This window comes from Culex pipiens, chromosome 1 (genome assembly GCF_016801865.2).
Source record: "Culex pipiens pallens isolate TS chromosome 1, TS_CPP_V2, whole genome shotgun sequence".
Taxonomy (NCBI): Eukaryota; Metazoa; Arthropoda; class Insecta; order Diptera; family Culicidae; genus Culex; species Culex pipiens.
Window position 1 is genome coordinate 51164963 of NC_068937.1, and position 19376 is coordinate 51184338.

At 37.2% G+C, this 19376-nt stretch overlaps 4 protein-coding genes across 5 annotated transcripts in view; 2 read left to right on the top strand and 2 right to left on the bottom strand.

Annotated features, from left to right (window-relative positions):
• Window positions 1-19376, bottom strand: part of LOC120432151 (nose resistant to fluoxetine protein 6-like) — a 36090-nt gene that overhangs the window by 6661 nt on the left and 10053 nt on the right. For both annotated transcript variants that reach the window (XM_039597298.2, XM_039597282.2), the window contains exon 2: window positions 11210-11835. In XM_039597298.2, the coding sequence (XP_039453232.1) occupies window positions 11210-11835 (626 nt within the window). The remainder of the gene's footprint in view (window positions 1-11209; window positions 11836-19376) is intronic.
• On the bottom strand, window positions 645-1278 carry LOC120432205 (uncharacterized). The gene has a single exon (XM_039597367.1). It carries the CDS (start codon window positions 1208-1210, stop codon window positions 749-751), a length of 462 nt encoding a protein of 153 aa, XP_039453301.1. The 5' UTR covers window positions 1211-1278; the 3' UTR covers window positions 645-748.
• Window positions 5569-6193, top strand: LOC120432197 (uncharacterized). Its single transcript, XM_039597354.2, has one exon. It carries the CDS (start codon window positions 5655-5657, stop codon window positions 6114-6116), a length of 462 nt encoding a protein of 153 aa, XP_039453288.1. The 5' UTR covers window positions 5569-5654; the 3' UTR covers window positions 6117-6193.
• Window positions 6344-7028, top strand: LOC120432186 (uncharacterized). The gene is made up of 2 exons (XM_039597330.2): window positions 6344-6673; window positions 6733-7028. Exons 1-2 carry the CDS (start codon window positions 6430-6432, stop codon window positions 6987-6989), a joined length of 501 nt encoding a protein of 166 aa, XP_039453264.1. The 5' UTR covers window positions 6344-6429; the 3' UTR covers window positions 6990-7028.

The following is a 19376-nucleotide window of genomic DNA, read 5'->3' on the forward strand; positions in this document are numbered from 1 at the left end:
GGTCAAGTAGGTTTCCCATACTGACGGGCTACATATTTCAGGGTGTAAAATTACATAAAATTGCATAAAATAATGCAATATTTATTTTACACCCAACACCTTTACACGCAGCTGGATTACTACTTTTTTAGCTGTGTGGAGGACGTTACGAATAGTAACGGCGTTACACACTCCTAAAATGTCAAAATTGCTCGGTGCTACCAACTTTACAACAAAAGTGTGTCACAGCTATACTTTTTTTCTAATGTTTGTACCACTACGCGATTTCGACATTTCTGGCGTGCGTAACGTCGTTACTACACAGAAAAAAATAATGTAAATTTGGAAGCTTTAATTTTGGAAGGTTGAATATTACCTCTTTTATGATGTAATATTACCTCAATTTAGACTGAAAAAGTGACATTACACCAGAAAAGTGGTAAAATTACACATTTCCAGAGGTAAAATTACACCTTTTTTCTGACATAAAAGATGTACCCCTTCCCAGATGTAATATTACCATGATTTTTTTTTCTGTGTATTCGTAACGTCCTCCATACTTGAAATCTGGATGGGTTATCGGAAGTATCAATTCGCTATGTACTTTCCCATAATTTTTTAGCCGGCCAAAGGATATTTGATAAGCTACAACAAATAAACAATAATATGTTTATAAAACTTGCCGGTGTTTATTCTTTAAACTTTTTTTCTCTTTTGAACTTAAATTGAACAAAACATTTCCGATAGGCTATGAACGGGTTCATCAAAATTAATATCCATAGATCTGCGCGTTGTAGTTGAAGTAGTTGGTACTGTAAGCCTCAATGACCAACGTAATACGACGCTGGCCGATTCCTCCGGCGGTGATGTAGCCCCGTCCCTGGTTCGAGCTCTGGTTGACCACAACCTGGACGTACGTCACAACGGCCCCCGTTCCTGATCGGGGGTAGTTCAGGGTCAGCGCCACATCCTGCAGGGAGGACCAGGACTGGCCATTCGAGTCGGCTGCCACCAGTCGGTCTCCCGAGATCCGGTTTCCAACGCTGTAGACAATCTGCTGGCGGGTACTCCTGGCGATATCCAGTGGGACTAGCTCCACATCCGGGTTGGCTGCCTTGAAGGCGCCGATGTTCTGCACAATCTCAACCTGGGCCTCGATCGCAGCGGGTTGCTCCTCGGATGCGACCAGAGCCACAACAGTAGCCAGAATCAGTGCAACGAGCTTAGCCATTTTGAGTAAGGTTATCACAGCTCTTTTATCACTTGTTGGGAGGAAATTGAAGGTTTCTGATGGAAGTTGCAGTTGATACTAAAGAATCCAACGATGAACGTTGATTTTATATTCATTTTTAGTAGACATCAAGTGGCCACTCCGTAAGTGGTCCAATGTGGATCCACTTGATCGGTATCTAATCAGACGAAAAGTGTGTCAATAAATTCTTGGAAACCGGACGGAAATTAATGTTGACGTAGCGGATCCGTTGACGCCCACTAAGCCAAAGAAAGTGTCTGGAGAGGGCTGCAAATCAATCAATCAAGTTGATTGAATTAGTGGTCATCGAGGTGATTTACTAAATCGCGTTTCAAGTGTTTTTGATACTGGTTATGAATGGATCAAGGACGGATTGCTATAATTTTGCTTGAGATAATAGAGTTGATGTCATACTATAACAAAGAAACATTGTACTTTGAATCTACAATTTGCCAACACTATTAAAGTATTGAAAATATAAGCATGATTTTTCCAGATTGTCAATTAAATTTGTGTAGATCGGAATTATTGACTCGGAATAAATCATGAGTGAATACGATAACAAATCAACCAACGATTGGATACTCACTACTCACCAGATCCTTCGTGAACATCCATCGTGGCATTCATTTTGACCTATACACCAACACAGTTAGCAATCATTTTGAATGCAGCGTGGTGTAAGAGCGAGAGAAAGATTTGCGTGATTGGATCTGAATGACGTTTGCAACAAATTAAAACAGGACGGTTGAAAAATAACGCAAAAACATCGTGCTAAATTTTGGCTAAACTGTTAACACACTTATTCGATTACCTAAGTTGACCGTATTTTCGTCATCCAACAGGGGCAACCTTTTGCAACTTAAATCGCCGACGCAAATCACAGGTTTCTCGACGTGGCGATTAGAGCGTCCAATTTCCCGTCCCGGGAAAAAAATTCCCGGGAATTCCCGGGATTTCCCGGAAAAAAATATTTCCCGTTTCCCGGGAAATTTGTAAATTTCCCGGGAATTCCCGAAATTCAAGCGGAAGTATACATTTTCCTAACTTTTTGGCACCAATATTTTGAAAATATACAAGAAAAATTAATGAGAGAACCTCATTTGATTTTATTAATTTCAATCGACTATTCATAATGAACTAATAAGCTTGTCTGTAAATTGCATATCAAGGTTTGATTCAGATATTATTTATTTTGGAGCATTCGCAACTAGGAATATTGTTTGCTTACATGTTGGGCAACAAAACATACGATATTATGGAATGAATATTAACTTTTTTTTTTTTTTAACAACCTATTTTAACGATTTTCTTGTTATATAATTTTAAAATAGTATAGTTACCTTTTCCGGCCAAGATTAAATTTGAGATTTGTTCAACAATTTTGATTACCTTAACCAAATTGGATCGAAATGCATTGATATAATGAAACTTAAAAAAAGTTCAAAAGTACAGTTTGAAGTTATAGATTTATGAAGCACGTGAGCTACCAAGGGCGTAAGAGGGTTACATATGAAAAAAATATTGTTTATTTTCAACCACTTCTACACTTTGAAAATATTTAATATACCCAAAATCATATCATAAATGAAACCATGAAAAATCGTTAGAAAAGAACTTCGTATAATATGAAATTTACCCAAAGAATGCAACCACCCAAGTAACCATCCAGCATTAAAAGAAATCATAATTCAGCTGTAGATTAGCTTTTCAATGCAAATCAGTCACAAAACAGCATATGTTAGTGCAAATCAGCTCTAATAAAGTTGCTCTGCAAGATGCTGAAATCATGCTGTTTACCAGCAATCACTGGCAGCACTGTCATGTTTTTTTCTTGGAATTGGCAACCCGGCTATGATTGTGACAGAAAAGTGAAACGAGTTTTTGAAATATGCATATCACTCATTTTCGCCTCCTTGAAGGGCGCCGAACATAAACAATTTTCCCTCGGCTGCTGCTGAAAGTATTCGAAGCGGCTGCTCAAGTTTCGTCAGTCGCATTGTATGTGGCAATTCTGAAAATGTACAAATATTCTCTTATAACACTTCAAGGATGCGTAATTGTTTTCTACTTACATTCAAATTTCAATCTGAACGATCTCAACACGATTCACCAGCAACAAATTATTGGTTTGAACTGCGGTTTAAATATTTCCTTACTTTGAAGAAAGGTGAGTGAGCGAGAATTTGTTTTTAATCATTCTCTCTGTTTCACTTTTCTGTCACAATCATAGCCGGGTTGCCAATTCCAAGAAAAAAACATGACAGTGCTGCCAGTGATTGCTGGTAAACAGCATGATTTCAGCATCTTGCAGAGCAACTTTATTAGAGCTGATTTGCACTAACATATGCTGTTTTGTGACTGATTTGCATTGAAAAGCTAATCTACAGCTGAATTATGATTTCTTTTAATGCTGGATGGTTACTTGGGTAGTGTTTCAAGTAAAAAAGCGCAGCAAATTAGAGTTTTAAGGCCAATTTAATGATTTGCCATGATATTATTTCAGCATGATTTTTTTTTTTTCATTTCAACTTTATGGTCACTAAGACAAATTTAAAACACTTTTATGGTTGTGGAGCATAGACACTGTTCAGACACTTTGATTAAACAAATACTTCTCAACAAAAAATACTATTTTTTTATTTACTACGATTTAAAGTCAGCATATTTTTTTTTATATTTTCTCAAAGTTAGATGTTTTTTACAAGCATTCAAGCTATAATTGATCCTCACATTTATTTTGACCATTAAGGTTACTGTTCTATACAATTGCGTTGCAAAATATTGATTAGAAACAGGATCAGAATAATGTTGGTTAAATTTCAAATTTCCCGGGAATTCCCGGGATTTCCCGGGAAATTTGTTGAAAATTTCCCGTTTCCCGGGAATTTTGTAACCCCGGGAAATGGGACGCTCTAGTGGCGATGTTTGGGAAAAAAAAATATTTCTACATCTGCTGAAATTTTTCATAAAAATTGCTATTCTGCCCAATCACTTTTATAACTTTATCTTTTTGACCAAATTACACTGTCTCGGTCAAAATCAATGTTTTGGTTTTGGTTAGCATAGAAATTTTCAATTCAATTAGTTTTTATTAGTAAATAATCTATTCACAATATCGTAATTTTTATAACCTAATAGAGTTTTGGAAGCATAGAAATTTACCATTCTCCTGCAAAACATTTTAAGAAGGATAAATATTTATCATCATCATTCACTCTTGGTATCATTCACTCTTGGGAATATGACTGTCAATAATGGTTCGGAATTCAGGGCCCAGAAATAGAAAATTGAAATGAAAAATTTATCACGATATGTAAAATGCTTCTACAACAACGCAAAGAAACTTACTTTTTGATTGAAACATTCTGAATCAATATTTAAATATGTTTCAAAAACAAACATGGCCGCCAAATGGCCAACCAGGAATGATACCTTTCAGAGCCTTAACCCTTCTTTTTATAAGATCTGAAAATAAATATAAAACGCTACTTAATCCACCTTTAGGTGGTTGGTGCCTTCCTCACATTTAGCGGGTAATGCTTTCCGAAATAGACACAAAAGGGCGGACCTTTCAGTGTTCAATCAATTTCATTATTCATACCATCAGATTGGGTAGTCAGATCATCATAATTCAGGGCACTTATGTGCTTACAACTTATGATAGGGTTGTCAGATCTTCAATCTATTGTACTCGTTGGAAAGGTCTTTTGATTACCTATCCAACGACAGGTCGCATGATAGATCCAGACAATGTTTTCATCAAAATATCTGAGATCCGGACTCCAAAAAGTGCATAAATAACACAGAAGTGCTTGTTGGAAAGGACCTTTCTAAAAATGTATAACATGCCGGGTTTTATTACACAAACCACCCTTTTAACAATCTTCCGGACTTTTGTTAAAATCGTTTTTTAGCATAACATTTGAAGTAATTAACTAAACTTTATAATTTCCAATAGCGACTTATGGGACCCCAAAACGAAAACCATTTCATTTGTTATAAGATTTCATGTTTTCATGTTTGTATAAGAAATTTGAAGGTTTTGAAGAATTGAATATACAAAAAAAACTCTATGAGTTTAATTACTCAAGAAAAAAAACTGGAATAAAATAAATATGAACGAATAGGTATTACTTTTGAAATAATCAACCTTGAGTTATCTAGATAGTTCGTCAACATATGTGCTTAAATTTGCAGTAACTTTCCATCTACATTCTAATTACTTTTCGTTTGTTTGAATATCAGTGAACTCAAGTGGATCCACATTGTACCACTTACGGAGTGGCCACTTGAAGTCTGGTAAAATGAATATAAAATCAACGTCCATCGGTGCACTCTTCAGTATCAACTGCACCTTCCATCAAAAATCTTCAAAATCCTCCCAACAAGTGATAAAAGAGCTGTGATAACCTTACTCAAAATGGCTAAGCTCGTTGCACTGATTTTGGTAACTGTTGTGGCTCTGGTCGCATCCGAGGAGCAACCCGCAGCGATCGAGGCCCAGGTTGAGATTGTGCAGAACATCGGCGCCTTCAAGGCAGCCAACCCGGATGTGGAGCTAGTCCCACTGGATATCGCCAGGAGTACCCGCCAGCAGATTGTCTACAGCGTTGGAAACCGGATCTCGGGAGACCGACTGGTGGCAACCGACTCGAATGGCCAGTCCTGGTCCTCCCTGCAGGATGTGGCGTTGACCCTGAACTACCCCCGATCTGGAACAGGCGCCGTTGTGACGTACGTCCAGGTTGTGGTTAATCAGAGCTCGAACCAGGGACGGGGCTACATCACCGCCGGAGGAATCGGCCAGCGCCGTATTACGTTGGTCATTGAGGCTTACAGTACCAACTACTTCAACTATAACGCGCAGATCTATGGATATTAGAGGATGGACAAGGAGTTGTGATTACATTTGAATAGCAGCAATTATAAACAAATAAACATGCAATGTCTACCACCATACATTCTGGATCAGTAAAAAAATCCCCTCGCTCTCATAAATAAGTTGCAGCTGGTCCCCACTATCGCTGGTGTTATCACTGAACGCTTAGTAGAGTCAAACTCAGGGATTGCAACAAGTCATACGGTTTATTTCTTCATCCTCAATCCATTCCAGTGTTGTTCTGTCTATCGTGACTCGAAACTCTCTCCCTCTGCTCCCTCTGCATGATCAGTACAGTTCCAGAAGCGATCGAAAAATGTCCAATTTCATCCCAACCTTACTGCTTCTGGCCACTGCCGTGGTTACGCTGGCCACCGCCCAGCACACCATAACCCGGGCTGACTCGGACCAAACGAGCACCGCTGTCCGGATCGACCTGATCGACGACATCGAGGCATTCCGGGCAGCCAACGCCAACCTCAAGGTCACCCCACTGGAGCAGATCAAGAGTAATGACGTCCGCCAGCAGATCATCTACGCCCAGGGCCAGAGGATTGCAGGTTAGAATCGACGACTTTCACGATTTAATTGTGCGAAAAATAAGTCAAACTTCCCACAGGTGACAGCCTGGTTTCGACCAACTCGGAAAGCAAGCAATGGCCCCGGCTGCAGGACGTGACGATGAACCTGAGCTATCCGGCGTCCGGTGTCGGTGCGGTCATCACGTACGTCCAGGTCATCGTGAACCAGAGCTCGAACAGTGGCAAGGGGTACGTCATTGCGGGCGGAATCGGGCAGCGGTTTATCCATCTGGTCATCGAGGCGCACAGTACCAGCTACTTTAGTTATAACTCGCAGATTTATGGATATTTTTGAATGATTTATTCAAATAAAGCTGGAATATTTGAATGAGCACGTATTGCATGATTAATTTCATGTATTAATCTTCTGCATTTTATGTTAAACTGTATCATTATTTAAGATGTTTAATTGAGCAACTTTAGCTCTTTGAACTTCACAGAAAAAAAATCATGGTAATATTACATCTGGGAAGGGGTACATCTTTTATGTCAGAAAAAAGGTGTAATTTTACCTCTGAAAATGTGTAATTTTACCACTTTTCTGGTGTAATGTCACTTTTTCAGTCTAAATTGAGGTAAAATTACATCATAAAAGAGGTAATATTCAACCTTCCAAAATTACAGCAACCAAATTTACATTATTTTTTGCTGTGTTTAATGATGGTACCAATTTTACTTTAAAACCCCGATTTAATATCACCAAAGGTGAAATAGAGCCTTTTTTACAAAATGATGAAACTCCGATAAATATATTGGTGCAATTAATTTTTCAGAAACATATTGATACCACCCAGTGAGAATTTGACCTAATGCTTCGAAAAAAGGCTAAACCTCGAATGCCATTTTTTTTTTTATTTCAGAGGTACATTATGGGTCGTAAGCTAACTATATTTAATTAAGAAAAACATATTGGATTGACACTATCAGAAAAAAATAAATGGTACTCAGTATTTAATGTTAGTCTACAGGGTGGTTACACTTTCGCGATTTTCGCGGATTTCGCGAATTTCGCGATTTTCTCGGATTTGGCGCGGATTTAGTCAGCGATGGCGCGTATTTTGCGGATTTACAAAACTGAAAATTATTTTTTTATTCAATTTTTTTTTTGTATAATTTAATTCATGTAAAAAAAACCTAATCATGATTTGGAATTGAGCGCTTTTGACAATTTCAAAAATCATTGTTGAAAATTTTGCAAGAATTTTTGTCAATTTTTTACTCAATATTTGTCACATTTATTTCATGGCTTCAAAAATGTTATTTGAAAAATATAATCAATGTTCATGAAAATTATCTTAACATTAAATACATTTAAAATTTTTTGTGTATCTTATTCGACTCAATCTTATTTGGCTCAAACTAAATTAAAAAATCTTTGGTAAAAAGCCAAAGGAACAATAACATAAAAATTAAAAACAAACTTTTTTTTAATTTTGCTAAAGGCTGGTTGTTGGATGTTAAAAAAATTGAACGAACAAAGTTTGTCCTGATTAAACTTTTGATTTCATTCATGTAGACAAAGATTGGTGCCCTTTTTTGTTTATTTTTAATTTTATAATTTCTAACTGAACTAAATTCAATAACTGAATATTTTGTCTGACATCCCACTAAGAGGAACAATTTGAACTTGGTTTGGCAATTTGTCGGCCTTCCTGAAAAATTAAATATGTTTTATGACTATTTTTCATTATTTGATAGATATATAAAATTAACTTATTTAATTCAAATCTTCTGGAGCGATCTTGAAAATTTTATTTTCATTTTTTTTTCAAAAATAGTTATTAAAAATTACCTCACTCTGATTCCAGCCATAAAATGGATAACTATAATTAATTATTAAAATTTATTTTTGAAAGATAAGTTATAAATCAAAATTATTTTAATTTGATAAAATAGTGATAAGTCAAGTCTTTCAAAGCATATTTGAATTTAATAAAAGGATTGTAATTTATATTTGAAATTAAAATCAGATTGAATCAGAAAGCGGGCTACATTTTCAAATTCTTTGTGACATTTCGTTTTTTTTTCAATATCAATACATGTATGTTTCTATGCGTTTTCATGAGAACAAATGCAGTTGTTTAAGTTAAAAGTTTCGATATATGCTTAAAACTATAAATAGGCAATAGGCCATATTCAAAAAATCTTTTATCAGATAAAATTTCAGCTAATTTTTACCATTCTGAAACTTCATTTTAAATGAATTATATTTTAAGTTAAAACAAAATGCCCAAAGAAACAAATTGATTGTTCGTTTTTCAAAAGTGAAAAGAAACAATGATACAAACACATTTGACGTAAATTATTTTACACATTTTCAATCTCTGTTAGTATAAAAAATAAAATATATAAATAAACTTTTGGGGAAAAGCATTACCAACCCAGTACATGTTTATTTGAAAAAAAGATGTTAAGACAAACTTAACCAGTTGAAAAATATTTGTATTTGAAGTAATAATAATGTCATCGCTGTTTAGCGGTAATAATTTATTTTTATTTTTAATATGTTCGGATTTTTAAGCTTTTACATGATTTGCTTTCAATTGCGCAAATATTGCTAGCGATATCAATTTTTCCATTGGGAGCTGGTTAAGCTAATTTGTAAAAAAAAAAGAATTTGGAATGTATTAACTATACGTTTCAGATTTTGATGTAGAATTAACTTCCAGAATTAATCATATCTGGCAACTTACCAAGTTGAATGAAAAATGGAATATTAATTTAAAATAAAATATATTACAATACAAAAAAGTTTGATTCACCCAAATATTCATTTCATATATCGAATGTTTATTTCTTGATATTTGGTATGAAATTTATTTGCACTGCAGTTTAGTATAGTCGAATAGATTTTTTTTTCTTATGCTTTTTAAGAACTTTGTTTTTTTTTTGCAGTTTTCTATGTAAACCCCAAATCTATTTCACAAATTTCAATTTGTCTTAGTGAAACATAATTTATTAAGATTTTTAAACAAACAAAATGAACAATTAAGAAATACTTTTTCTATCTTGTTTAATAAAAGTGGTTTTGTATCTTATAGTTAATGGGTTTTAAAAAAAATCTGAATTGTTTTGAAATTTCGCGAAAAAATGTATGGCGCGGATTTCAAAAAGCTCGGCGCGGTTTTCGCGGATTTGATTTTGGAAAAGTTGTAACCACCCTGAGTCTATGATTAACTTAAAAAAATATGCATCGATATTGCACTTTGTCGACCTATTATGAGAAGCCAGAAAGAACACATTCACACGCAGCGTAAAACGCGCAAGCGTAAATGAGCTGGCGTTTATGCTTCGACTTGACGACTTGGGCTGGGACTTTGAATTTGATGTTCAGTATATGATTCTGTATAAAACCAAAAATTTAATAGGAAAAAATAGGGTAAAATTAAGACGTAAAACACTAATATAGCTATATCTCTGGAAATAAATAATTTTGGAAAAGCTTCAAATTTTGGGCCCAAGCAGTTTATGGCGCATGTTTTCGTATGGCTTTTTGTTTGAAACTGAATTCTTTTAATTTAAAAGTGTTATCTGTAAAATAGTCCAAAATAATACCTCTAAAAATGTCTTTGACCACATTTACCGGTCGAAAATTGTGAATCGAAAAACAAAATGTTCGTCTCCGACCCCACGGCTACAAATCTGAAATATAAAAATTGTGGGTTTTACGAGCGGTTGTCCAATGATGCAAGACACCAATTTTTAAGAGTGGATACAGACATCGCACGAGTATTTCAGATCATCAGGCTTTGAGTTTCGGGTTTCGGGTCGAAATTCAATCGAAAGAACGCATCAAAACCTTCAAATTAGTAATAGGATTTTTTATTCTGGCGATCTATCAGTTCCTCTTAGCTTCCAAAATATTCATCTAGTTTTTCTTCAGTAAGTTTTCCTTCAGTTCGTATAACTCGCCTTTACACAAAGCCGTCGTTTCTAGTTTGCACCGGAAGCAGAGCAAGATCACGCCCCAAAAGCTGGACACCGAGTTGCGGCTGAGGACAAAAACAAAGGCCAGCAGAGCCAACGAAGACCCCTACACAATCCCCCTTCCCTTCCCACGCCTTGTCTTTTAACATCAATCCCTTCCCTTCTAACACCGAGTAGGCCGCGGGTAATCGCCTCCCCTCCCACTAACATTCAGACACAAGATCCGCTGTAATTACTCTTTGCTTTATGAAAAATGTAATTACAAAAGCCGACTCCAGGTCCCAGTACCAAAAAGGACACAATAAAAATAATTTTATGAAAAAAAAAATCTGGATCGATTCCCCGCCGTGCACAATTTTTTTAAGATTTCTGAGAATCGATAATCGAATCCCGAATGAACTTTTTTTGTCTTATTTTTTATTGTCGAGTCTTAGTTTGACCTCTAAACAACTCTAAAGTTGTTTTAAATTTTCTGATTCAAGATGGCGGCCAAAATGGCAGTGAAATTTAATTTCTCTCCAGGAACTATGTTGGGATATATCCGGTGTTATAAATTCTAAAAATTAAAACACGATAGTGTCCACTCACCTCTCCATGAAATCCCGGATTATACGTCGCTCCTCCGGCCATAAACAGCAACGCGTGACTTCCAAGGATGAAAAACATCGCCACCGACTTGATCCCGTTGATACAACCCAACCCATGGTCGTCCTTACTGTCCTGCACCAGCTTTCTCAGGTTCTCCACTACCGAAAAAGACCTCAGAACACACGCAAAGATACTCTGCTTTTCCGAACCCGACCCGTACATCGATCGCACGTGGTAACACGTACTGGCCAGAAACATCAGCACGAAGAACATGATCACCGAAGCGTACACGACTTCAGCCGTTGAGGTCCTCCCGTTTCCCGACTCCCGATGGCATCCCCGTTCCGGAATGGTCACCTCCCTCGATCCGGTGGTCATCTGTAGCAAGCGACCCACGTCCGAGTCCGCGCAGGATGCCGGCACGCAAACGCCCCAGTGGACGATGGTCGAATTCTCCGTGGACATCTGGCGCGAGACTTGCGCCCGAAGGCGGTAACCCTCTAGCCGTACGTCCGCCAAGCAGTACTGGCCAAAGCTGCCCACGCCCATGCACTGGTCAAAGTGTCCCAACTTGAACACGTCACCCTGCTCGAGGCCGGACGTGGACTTGGCGGACGCGTCGAGCACTGGAAGATGAGAGAAGGGAAAAGGTTTTAGTTATAAAAGGCACAGTTTGTGTTCTGAGCGTTGTTGTTCATCAAAAAAATATGTTTTTATTTGTTTGTCGGCGCTTGCACTATTACTAAACAGAAGTTATTCGTTTAGACATGGATATCACGAATAGTCTGAAATAAGTTCATTAACGATATATGACAACCTATTTTATTACCAAACAAAACCAGAAAAGCTTACTAGCATTTTAAAATGGTAAAAAAAAAAAACACTTAAATTCTTCAATTTATGCGTGGACAAGCAATTAACTCCAAACTTAACAGTTCAATCAAATTTCAAAAAATAAACCTGATATGGTACAAAAACTGCGCAGCCGCGTGGATGATCGGTCAAACAAATTCTCCCGGCGGGTGGTGCCGTGGGAGACAACCGGTGAATACCAAATCGGGCGGCAAGCTCATCACAAGTGAGCGGCTAAACGGTTTGATTTGGTGATTTGTACGCCACTCGATTGAAATGCCAGCGTCGTATAAATCGAGTCGAGTCAATTGTTGAAGCAAAATGTCGCAGTTGTGATGTCTTGGCACACACTCGATTTATTTTTCTGAGTTCAGCTAAACTTCTCTGAGTTCAGCCAAAATTCTTTAAATTAGGTTAAATTGCTGATACTGAAATTCGGTTTAAATAGCATAACGATGAAGCATATTTTTCAAAGCATGATGGCGCTTTAGGCGACCACAAAGAAAAGTTGATTTTTAAAATAATTATCATAAATTGTAGTGTTTTTAAAAAAATCTTTATTTTACCACCTGCTACATAAATTACAATTTTTATCTAATTTTGATGATGAAAAGGCATTTAAAAAGGAACTTTTATATTTTCAGAATATTGCACTTAGCTTTGTTTCAAATCCAGAGCGTCTGGTATACGGTATGTCCACGCATCTTTTCTCTCCTGTTTATTCTGTGAAATGTGATCCGTTCGCAGAATCTGTCTCTGCGGTTGATGCAACGTAGTAGGCCTGGCCGCTATATTTTTTGCAAAACATTTTCGGAGTTTCTCGAGTGTACTGCAATAATTATTTTTTCCATAATTCTTTCTTCGGAATGGCTGCGCTTGTGTTCGATTAGATGAGATTAGATTACACTTAGCTTAGGTTAGTTTTTTTCACGCAGAAAAATGTTTTGTAGAATCAGCCTGTACGAGGTTTGAATCAATAAAATTGTTGTTGAATATAATCAACAACAAAAATAACGTTGAAACAAACCTTGATTTTCTAAATTCCACAAAAGTCTTTTGTTGTTTTGAAAAAGCTGCTTTGACGTTTAGCGTTGATTCAACAAAAATCTTGCCTTATTTTTCTGCGTGTTCAGGGATTGGTCGTATTTTGGTCGCTTTTGAAATAAATTAAATATTCTGTTAATTTAAAAAAAATTAATCAAATATTACCTAAACTTTTTACTCTGTTTTTTAGTTTAAAAAATGCCAATAAAACAAGAAAATTAATTAAAAAGAGAGCAAAGTTTTTCGCAAAACAAAAGTTGTTCAAAATGTGTCCATAGAGGACAATGGAACCAAACGGAGTACATATCCAACTATTGACAACGTAGATCGTTGCTACAGGATGATTGTTATGACATTTTGCAACGTTGACTTTGCAGACGTTCCAAGAATATCTTTTTTTTTTTTCACATGAGAAAATAGGCGCGTCGTCGCAGTAGGTCTGCGCTTTCGAGTCATGTCGCGGCCTACTGCTTTAAAGAATGAACCAAATTATTTGGCAATTTTGACATGCCCCCTTCCTCGATGCATTATGAATTCCAATCAGAGGATAAAAGTCGTGCTTGTTGTTATTTTTAAGGAAGTTTTATATTATTCAAACCATTAGAACGAACAAAAGGCGCTGTTTGCTCTTCAACTTTAAGAGTTATGTTATCAACTAGCACTTTACAGAAATACATGTCTATTTAAATGCTAGCATATATAATGAACAATGATGAGTTTATTAATTCATAACGGTCTAATAAATTTTCTGCTTGTTTTTTTTTTGGAACTAATGCAGAAAACCTAAATCTTTATCCGCTAGTTGCATAAGCTCAACCGGCTAATCATTCAAGCTGCTTAGAACCTTATCCCTGCTGGTCATCTGTGCGCACGTAATAATGATAGCATCGTGAAATTACCGGGGGCCGCGCGAGGTAATCAAGTCGCACATATATGAATTTATTAACTTTACCAAAGCTATCTCCCCCAGTTGACACCGTGTACACAGCAAAAAATCCAATGGTAAAATCGCATGCAAAAGCATGCACATCACCTTCGTCCAAATAAACACTTAATATTACACACTGCAGGTACAATTTTTGCAACACACAAAAAAAAAAATTGCAACCGACGGGATTCAAACCCAGCACCAACAGTAAGGACTGGCGCCTTAGCCCACTCGGCCATTAGACCGATGTAAAGCTGCATGGATAAACGCATATATGAGCTTGACATTTCGGTCAAGTAGGTTTCCCATACTGATGGGCTACATATTTCAGGACGTAAAATCACATAAAATTGCATAGAATAATGCAATATTTATTTTACACCCAGGTCTTTTACACGCAGCTGGATTACTACTTTTTTAGCTGTGTAACGTTAAACCGGGCGAACTTGCACCGTTTGTAAATACGTAAGTGAATAAAGGTTGGTTGAAAAAAATGTGATCGTTTTCATTCTGATCGAAGCTGAAAGATGATCATCAATTAAGGTGATCATCTTACGTCACGTTTAACCGGGATGGATCATGTTAGATGAGGCTTCAATTGCGGGACTAAATGGTGGAATCATGAGGTGAGATCAGGAGCAACGATGGAGGACTTAAAAAGAGTTTCACTTATCACTCACTGAGAGATCAATTTGTAAGAAATGAAAATGTCGGTAAATTAACCACCCGAAGGTAGAGATGTTGTAGAGAGTTATAAAGTGAAATTTATAAAAAAAAATGCTAAGCCCAAGGTGGACTAAGTAAGGTTTTGAATTAAATGTTATTCTGTTATTAATTTCGAATGTTCTGGAAAAGATTAAAAAAACAATTATCATATCATGTTAGCTGCCCTCACTTCAAGATCTACAGACCAACACACCAAAAGTGAAGTTATCAAGTTTCAAGTGACTGAATTGAACGTATCATTTGTACCTCCTTCACGATTTCCTGCCGATCAAAAAAAAACATTCCGAATGGACCAGCCAAACTTTCTGGGCAAATCAAATCTGCAACTATGCATGACTCGACAAAACTTCAAGGATTATCAAAACCAGATTGGCACGAAATACGTCGTTTACCTTCAATTATGATTTGATACCTTTCACGGAATTTGAACTCTATATTTCGTTTTGTTTTGCTTTGCTTTCGAGAGCTAAACGTGAATTTATCGAATGCTCAAGAGATGAATTGCAAAGGAACCTCAAGATGGGACAAACAATTATTTGAAAACAAACTTAAAAGTCATATTGAATTGAAGGTTGAACAGTTGAAAAATTATTTTGCAATGCTAATTTTTCTGCGATTTTTTGGCGAAGCCTTTAAACTTTGTGAAAAATGGTCATAATTACTACTAGTTAATCTAGTAGACCTGTACGTAACAGAGCTGCAAACAATTAGGTTGATTAATTGACACATTCTGGAAAATCATGTATCGAGTGTAGTAATATTACAGCTAGTCAATTATTATAAATGACTTAAATCATTTCAGCAAATAAGTCGTAAATTTGTTTCAAGTGAAAAACTTAATTTTGCTAACTTTGGTCTCATTCCAAGTAACATTTTTAAACCAACTAGCCACCACCTAGTTTTATTGAGGTTTTATGGTAGCATTCACCACAACCAATAAGCAAGAGCTAAATTCTTTGTGTGAATATGGGTATTCGGCGCCGTCGCTCCGTGCCATACTTTCATACACTTAGGAGCCCAGGGCGGCGAAGTCCTTGTAGATAAAAAGGAAGACACTAGTGGTTGGTACTAGCAATGGTGGCTGACAGCTATAAAGTCAACTTCGTTTTTTTAATTAGTAGGTTCTAATAAGGTTTTATGCCTCGGACATAAAACCTTGTGACAATAAAAGCTAAATAGCTTTCAACAAGGTTTTATGGAAGTTTTAAGAGAGTCTTGAAACCCCAATGGCAATGTCATGCCAAACGGTTTTATCTCATGCTTTTTTAAAACCAAGGGCCGTTTAGCTGTCAAGTGCCATTAGGCATGCAAAAAGCTTGCTTAAAACCATAAGCTCCTGAAAAAGCATTTAGCAGTGCACAAATATGGCGCTAAACGCGCGTTCTGACTGAATTTGACTGACTGCCATTTTGGTTGAAAAAATAGAAAATTGAGAAAATTGATTTAAATTTGACGAAAACACACATTTTTGCTGAATTTCTGGTATGATTGATATTGCGATAGATGTTTTAAAAATATTTTGAACATTTTTTTCAAAGAATTGCAATAAAATATTTTTTGACATTAAACACTATGATCACAAAATAATGATTTTTGATGAAGCGAGTTGATTTTTTTGGCTCTATCACCCCTACATTTATCAATAAAATTTCAACCGCAGCTGAATTTGAGCCACCAATTGCGAGAAATAAGCTTTCAAATTATTTTGATTACCTCTAATATCTAATATTTATATCATCGCCATTGTTGACAACCATCTCCATAATTTCATTTGGCAAGACGAAGACTTATTTTTGCCAAAACAAAACCTATTTGGCATAAGACGTTGAAGACATAAGAAATGTAATTTTTCCTTAACTGCTGACTAGGTTTTAACAAAGGTTTTATCAAGGCTTTGAGGATGTTGTTAGGATTCAGTTGTAAAGCCTTGAACTCCTATGTAGGTTTTATAAATAGGGCGTAAAAACCTTTTGCGGAGGTCCTTTTGGATTTTAAGTGGGATTTATCAAGGTTCTGGGGAGTGTGTTACGACCAAGTGGTTTTAATGTTGGTGTTGGCTGTAAGGTTTTATAGCGGTTGTGACAGTTTTGATAAAGCCTAAAATGTTACTTGGGATGTTTGCATGAATGTCCTAAACTAGGTTCATTTTTTCGTTGGGAGCGGATGGGAATCGAACCCAGAACCTCGAAAACCAGACTGCACCTTTAACTGAGCCTTTGTTGACCGTTGCAGTACGAACACAACAACACAGTTCTACCGCGAACTGCTTGACAGTTCCCACATACCCGTCCCGTCTGTTCCGAAGCCCATTCCCACCTATTGACAATGTGGCGTATTTGCCCAGAGATGACGTAAGGCTGCGATTTCTTTGTCGCCGGTCTGGGAAAGCTACACTTAATGTTAAGTAATGCAGTGTTAACAATGTGTATAGATTCAATATTGTTCAACTGCTTTGTTGATGTGACATTTGGGAAAAGTTCTGCGAAAAGTGGTTAGTTTACAGCAAACAATTTGTAATTGAACGTATCAAAATGATAATACTACACTACACAGACATTAAGACATGAACTAATATGTCATATCACTTTACCAGTTTCATACTTTTCACATTTAACATCAAACCCTAATCAACTCAGTAATCATTTTTGTGTTTTATTTAAATCCTAAAAGCACGTGATTAATCTTTTCTTTTCATTCGCGACCCTACTCCAAACCTGTCAATTCCATTATTAGCCCCAAAGCATGCCAACATTAGAAGGCATTTAAACTGCCTACTAACTAATAATAGAAGCAGGCGGCGAACTGCTTGTCTGTAAGGCAAACCAGCAAACCTCGCAGCATGGAGTCGCGATTTTGCACCTTTAGTAGCCTGGAGGAGGCGCCGATCTAGTGACCTTGGCTGGAAGTTGGAAGGCTTTCCAGAAGCTGCGAAGTCTGTACACACTAAATTCACTATGCGGAAGAGTTGCAAATTTTGGTCAAAGTTTGCGGAAGTTCAAGTTCACCCGTTACGTCACATCGCGAAATTTCTCACCGCCCAGGGCTTCTGCAGAAAATAATCACTGGGTCAGTGGTCGTTTTGCGGCGTGCCGCGACAGAGTTTAATCTTTGTTAATTAATTCAACGCAGTCCGACTTGTTTGACTCGGCGGACATAAACAGTGTGACAAGGTGCGAAAACCTTGCGGGCGGCGATGATCGAGCTGCGCGAACTCTCCCCTTTTTCCTCCCGATGCCTTTCACCGGTTTGTAAGATTAACTTTGGGAGCGCGCTGGCTTCAAAATGAGTAGCTGCGAAAATTATGCAAATTTTGGCAAAATTTATGCTTAGGGTGACATAACTGAGATGGATTCCGCTTGGAAACAAGGGTAAAACAAATCGTTATAAAACCAGGCTATGCAAAAGGCCAAACATTTCTTTAACAAAAAAAAATGTAAAATTAGGTGGTAAATCGTGAACATGCGTTCATGATCATTAGAATCACAAACAAAGTGTTTAAATCCCATGGTACGTTTTAGAAAAAGGTACCATGCAATTTGAACACTTTGTTCGTGATTCTCATTTGCATGAACGCATGTTCACGATTTTGGGAACTCTTTTTTCTTCGTGTACCAAAATAATTTTCCGCGATACATTTTTAAGCAAACACGTTTGTTGAGGCATCGAAGAACTCTTAAACTATTAACATACAATTAAAATGATAAGGGTTGGTTTGGCGTCGTATAGGTGGTATAGGTCAACTCAAAAAACCTAAACAATAAGTATTACTTTTCGAAAAAAGTGCAGTGGAGGCAGAATGGACCATGGGGGCAGAATGGGCCACCCTTGGTTTTGGGCTTTAGAATGGATTTAGACCAACTGTAAGGCAAGGGTCTTATAAAAGACGTCAAATAACATCACCATACCGAAAACGACGTTTGAATTCGTTGTATTTTTCGAATTATGAGCAAAAATGTAAATTTATTGAAAAACCACGCAAATGTTGGGAGATCACAGTAATCCGGGCGTGTTGGCAGACGTGTTTTTTCTGCTGTCGTTTTTCTTACGATCAGTTTTAAGAAAATAGTTTTTTTTTTCAAAAGTATGAAATCGACACGAACACTTTTGGATTAGGCCAGTGGTTTCGGCAGTTGCGGCGATTACTTGGTGGTTCCTGTGGATTTTTGAGTAGCTCGACTTTTTCACCTGGGAAGGGCAGCGGCGTGGAAGAAGCACAGGCACGACGATCGCCACGAAGGCCACGATGAGTTACGTGCCGGATTTGTCCTCACTACGAACCGGTGCTCGAGAGTTGCTTCAAGGGTTCCAGTTGCAAGCTGCTGAACGTGGCCAAAGATCCGGACAGGTGGACCCGCGACCAGATGCTACACAAGGAACGAGGCCAAGGTCGGTTTTGTGGTGCACATGATTCCGGCGGACATCGTCATCGTGGAGAAGTTTTACGCCCATCTGGATGTGACGGAGAATTCAAAAATATGGAGACGGATGCCATCTGTACATCTGAACTACGTCCACGCATTTGGACCATACTCCAGGTCCAGGAATGCAACAGCTCGACCAAATGAGTGAAGTCTTCAAAAGGAGTTTCTTGAGGATCCCGCTGCTTTCGGAGAAACC